The 4,827-nt window shown below is 49.9% G+C and overlaps 2 protein-coding genes across 2 annotated transcripts in view; one reads left to right on the plus strand and one right to left on the minus strand.

Moving 5' to 3' along the window:
• The window catches only part of RNF39 (ring finger protein 39), a 4,226-nt gene extending 4,019 nt beyond the window's left edge, over positions 1–207 (plus strand). Inside the window, 1 exon segment of the mRNA XM_021707266.1 lies at positions 7–207. Coding sequence (XP_021562941.1) covers positions 7–207 — 201 coding nt within the window.
• Positions 208–1,300: 1,093 nt separating this feature from the next.
• On the minus strand, positions 1,301–4,710 carry PPP1R11 (protein phosphatase 1 regulatory inhibitor subunit 11). The gene is made up of 3 exons (XM_008074507.2): positions 4,325–4,710; positions 2,943–3,051; positions 1,301–2,505 (listed from the first exon to the last, which is right to left on the minus strand). The coding sequence occupies exons 1-3, from the start codon at positions 4,649–4,651 to the stop codon at positions 2,303–2,305; spliced, it is 639 nt and encodes a 212-aa protein (XP_008072698.2). The 5' UTR covers positions 4,652–4,710; the 3' UTR covers positions 1,301–2,302.
• Between the last annotated feature and the right edge of the window lie 117 nt (positions 4,711–4,827).

The raw sequence follows: 4,827 nt of genomic DNA on the forward strand, positions 1-4,827 counted from the left end.
ACCCTGCTGGGCGGCGCTGGCCCCCCGCCGCGGCGCATTCGCGTGGACTTGGACTGGGAAAGGGGCCGCGTGGCCTTCTACGACGGCCGCTCCCTGGACCTGCTTTTCGCCTTCCAGGCGCCTGGGCCTCTAGGGGAGCGCATCTTCCCGCTGTTCTGCACCCGCGACCCCCGCGCCCCGCTCCGCATTGTGCCAGGGGAAAGTTGAGTCTCGCCCCCAACCCCCATTCAATTTTGGCCCGGCCACCCGCCTCAGTGAGGCTGCTTCCTCTTGGGTGGGAAATCCCACTTATTCCAGGAGTACTCATAAGCACCCCCCATCAACCCACATTCTCTATTCCTCCAAAATAAGACCTTAATGTGCCTCTAGGTTTCCACATTCATGTCCAAAGCCAAATCCATTCCGGCTCCCTCCCTGTCGGATGTATTTTCTCCCTCACTTTCACCCCAGCACTTCCCAACTGATTTCCCCCCTTCTATACTATTCCAGGCCTGAATCTGGCCATCAGTATTGGTAAACTACCCGTGTTTACTACATAGAGGCCTTGCTAGGCAAATATCTCCCATCTTTGCCTTTCCTATCTCCAGAGGGTTCAGGATCTTTTCCACAGTTCTAAGACTGGGGCTTTCCTGCCCTGTCCACGCGGTTTCTCCTTAGGAGAAACAAAAGATTCCTTCTAAAGCAAGAGGCCTGACTCTGGCCTGGGCACCATGGCCCTCTAGGAAGCTTGATAACCCCTTTTCGGGGGTGGTGGGCAGGGACAACTAGTTCTAATCCACCCTCCTGGATTGCATTCTATTCTCAAACTTTTTTCACACGAACCTTCTTTAAATTTCTCCCTGTGGCCTGGCACAGTGGCTCACGCCTATAATCCCAGCACTTTGGGAGGCTGAGGTGAGAGGACTGCCTAAGACCACAGGTTCAAGACCAGCCTGGGCAACTTAGAGAGACTTCATCTCTACAATAACTCAAGAAAAATTAGCTGGATCTGACGGTGCACGCCTATGGTTCCAGCTACTTGAAGGCTGAGGCGGAAGGATTGCCTGAGCCCAGCAGGTCGAGGCTGCAGTAGCCATTGAGTGTGCTACTATACTCCAGCCTGGGTGACAGAGTGGGACTCCAACTAAAACAACCCCCCACCAACCCATCAAACTTCCCCCTGAACATACTCACAGAAAGGAACCACTGGTGCTACCTCTCCTCTCCTCAACCTGGGAATAGCTCAGACATTCCAAAACTCATCCTTGTATATAGTGTCACATCTTTCCTCGTATGTATAAATGGGCCCATATTTAACACGTTTTGTGATGTTGGGTTATTTATTTTGTGCATCTGTGGCAATAAATGAGATCTCAGTGGTGGTATGGATTAAACTGATCTCTGCAACTGCATGGCAAGAGGACTGGAAAATTATAACCAGATCCCAGTAAGGGGTGAGAGAGCTGGACATTCAGGTTGGCAGAGACATCAAAGCCTAGGAAGGAAGGGGTACAAGAGTAGCTAGGGGACATACCCCCATCTCATTGCTCCTCCATTTTCCTTCCTCTCCCAGGAACCCAGACCCCTGGGACTATGCTGGATCTGTCTGTGAAGCTGAAAGACCAAAAGTTGAGGAAATAGTTGGCTCTAAGTGACCAAGTCAGCATTGTCAGAAATCCCAGATCACATAAGGGTATGGAGAAAGTATACGACTATTTCTTGTTCCATTTTCTGTTAGAGGTGAGAACAACAAAGACCTCTCTCCTAACTTCTCTTGAGAGCATAAGGAAGGTAGAAAGGAGGAGAAGGGCTGAAAGGCCTGGGGTCTCCTATGAGATCCCATAACCCACAGGCAAGGACTTAAGAATTAGGATTAAATACCTTAGTGGAAGAGCTCTAAACCAGGATTAACAAGCATAGCTGAGGTGAGATTGCCTGGAATCTGTCTGGGACTCTGGCAGTGAAAGCTGCGACTGCTGAAAATCCAATTTAAGTGTTTGCTACTCAAGTTGAGAGTGCAGGGGGCCAAGATAACTAGATCCCAGGATAGGCAGTTTGGCAGTGAGAACAAAAGGAAGAGACTGGGACCAAGACGCCTGGGTCTCTGGAGAGAGGAGAATTTGAGGGAGGAGAAAATGAGAACTGGGGGAACCCAGAAGCCTGGGTTCTGAAATAGCAGCAAGTCAGAATTCCAGATCTCTGTCCACCTCCTCTTCCTCTTCCTTCTATCACGCAGAGGAGAGGAAAGGTAGGGGCTGGAGAAGTAGCCACATGGACACATTCAGGGCCAGACAGACACAGGAATGGTGAGGGAGAGAGGAATTTAGTGCTGCATTGGCCCTGGAGGGGGTTGGGAGGGATCAGGAGGCTGGGGAGGGGTGGTGGGGGTCGGTCCCAGGGTTGCATGACGCCGTCCTTTGCGGTGGCCTCGTACACAATGTGTATGACCACAGCCCTCCTCTTCCTCCTCATCACTCTCCGTGGAGCTCTCGCCAAAGGCCCGAGGTTTCTCATAAATACAGCAGCCTAGATTTGGAGGGAGGAGCCCAGTTAAAAAGGAGGAAGAGTAAAACGTATAGTCAGTTCCATTCCCACTCAATCTCAGTGAACATTCCTATTTCCACCATTGTCTCCTCCTACCTTCTAAGATTCAGCTTCCCCAGGCCCACGCCCTGGACTCAGGCACCCAAACCCCTTGTCATTTTAAAGATCCAAGAATCTGAAACCCCACTTCTCCTATCTGTGAAGCCTCTTACTAGGTCTTGGAACATCCCCATTCTAGCCCCTCCCTACCTCATTCCCTCTAACTTTAAGCTTCTTTCCGTAGTGAAAAAGAACCACCAAGAAAGTGACAGAATTATGAACATCTGGGGGCTTTTGGAAGGCTAGTAGATGTGACTAGATACAAGATATGCAGAAGGGAGCCAGAACTCCAGGGCTATTGTGGGCTAATAATTACTCACACTTTGATGAGCGGCGCCCCATGTGTTCATTGTCCACAGTGTCACTAGTCCATTCAACCTTTTTCTCTGGTTTCCGTTTCCGAAGCTTGATGGTTAGGCTCCGGTTCTCCTAGAAGGTTGACAGGGATGGGCATACCTACCTAGTCTCCTCCTACTGACTTTTCTCACTCCCTCACAGAGGACCTCCTCCTTTCTATTACCCAGCTCAATCAGTACCATAGGCATAGCACCAGAGGAAGTGAGTGCTGAGAGAAGATGAATAAAACAGGCCTTTGACCTTAGGGAGACCCTTGAATACTAATAGGTATTATTCCCTGTGCTTGATAACCACCTGTAGAGAAGACCCAATTCCTAACCTAGGGAAGCTCCTAGAAAATCTTCAAAGGAAAATATAATTCCCGCTGTTTTTCCATCTTCCTCCCCAAATCATCCTTGGTAGTATTAATACATGAAAATTATCTTTGGGAGGTGGGAATGGCAGTGAGGGAAACTGCTAGGGGAGGGAGAGGCATACCTCATCAACAAGGGTACCTCCATAATCAACGTTTGTATACCTAACCCTGAATCGTACCCCATATCTTTATAATTTTAAAAAATTATCTAAGAAAACTTATTTTCTCAGTACCCAGCACCTAATCTTTGTTCTCCCCTTCTTTTTCCAGATCCTCTATTCTTTTTCTGATTTTTTTTTTAAAAGACCTTTATTCTCTCCTCTCTCATTCTCCAGTTCAGCCCTCCCTCCTTCTTATTCACCTATTCTCTGACATTGTGGCATCTCTGGGAACAACTACTACTAAATTACAAATTACTAAACTCCCTTATCCAGAGGTTATTAAGCTCAATGCAACCTTCTCCCTTTGAAAGCAAACTTAACCTGTTTTTGCAAAAATGCTACTTGTTTCTCAACTTACATCTCCCCTCTGATTTTTCAAAATACTGTCTTCATCTCCTTTTCTTGTTTCCTCATTCCCTCTATTTCCTTTTACATCCATCCATTCAACAAGCATTTATTGTAAGTATTGATAATATTTATGGATAAGCTGGCCTCTAACCTTACTTTCTTACATCGCCTCTCATTTCCTCTCAACACCTTCAATGCTCCCTAATCGCCAATTTTCTATTCATTCATTACTTATACACACCACCACCCCATGCAGCATCACCTATATCCTAACTGTCCCTTGACCAACCTCCTGCACCATCTCTGCCACTCCAAACAGTTCCCAATACCCCGCGATTCTCCCAGTCCCAGATATTCAACCCCACACCTCCCATATCCCCAGGCCCAGCCCCTCCAGCAACTCCCCTAAGCCTGTCCCCTCCCTCCCGGTTTCTCCCAGACCCCTAAACAGGACCGCCCCCCCACCCCCCGCCTTTCTCACGGGCTCGGTTGTCACGGTAACCGTTGTCTCAGTGACGGTCTCACTCAGTCCGGCCCCAGCTTCGGCCATGGCTAAGGCTGAGGAGAGGGAGGAGGGGAGGAAGGAGAATGAGACACCCTTCCCTTTTTCTGTGTCTCTGCGGTCTAAGAGAAACGGTATCGAATGCAGAGTAGTAGCCAGGATCCTCCGCCTTCTTTTTCCCCCTCCTCCTGGGCCTCCGCTTCCCCACCCCTGGGGATAACCGGTCCAACCCCACTTCCGGCTCTCTGCTTCCGGGTGTGACGCATTCTGCAGTCCCCCTTTTCCCTTCCCCAGCGCCAAATGCATCAAGGCGCAGGCGTCGCCGGAGTAGTTCCGCCGTAAGGTGACAGCGCGCAGGCGCTGCGAGAAAGAGAAATTTAGCGGAAGGGGCGTCACTGCGGGTGTGGGCGGTGGAGGGAGGGTCAAGGGCGGGGGGCGCTCGCACAGTCGAATGAAGAAGGCGCGCGCGGGTCGTGGGGGGC

This window comes from Carlito syrichta, unplaced genomic scaffold (assembly GCF_000164805.1).
Source record: "Carlito syrichta isolate Samal-C Ts95f unplaced genomic scaffold, Tarsius_syrichta-2.0.1 Scaffold316474, whole genome shotgun sequence".
In the NCBI taxonomy this organism is placed as follows: domain Eukaryota; kingdom Metazoa; phylum Chordata; class Mammalia; order Primates; family Tarsiidae; genus Carlito; species Carlito syrichta.

What these genes read in the sequence shown, in the direction of transcription:
- PPP1R11 (XM_008074507.2), bottom strand. Translation starts at nt 4,651, where the DNA reads ATGCATTTGGCGCTGGGGAAGGGAAAAGGGGGACTGCAGAATGCGTCA. An exon ending in TTACCGTGACAACCGAGCCC is followed by an intron (nt 3,052 to 4,324) that starts GTGAGAAAGGCG and finishes TCAACCTTCTAG; the next exon opens with GAGAACCGGAGCCTAACCAT. An exon ending in GGGGCGCCGCTCATCAAAGT is followed by an intron (nt 2,506 to 2,942) that starts GTGAGTAATTAT and finishes CTCCAAATCTAG; the next exon opens with GCTGCTGTATTTATGAGAAA.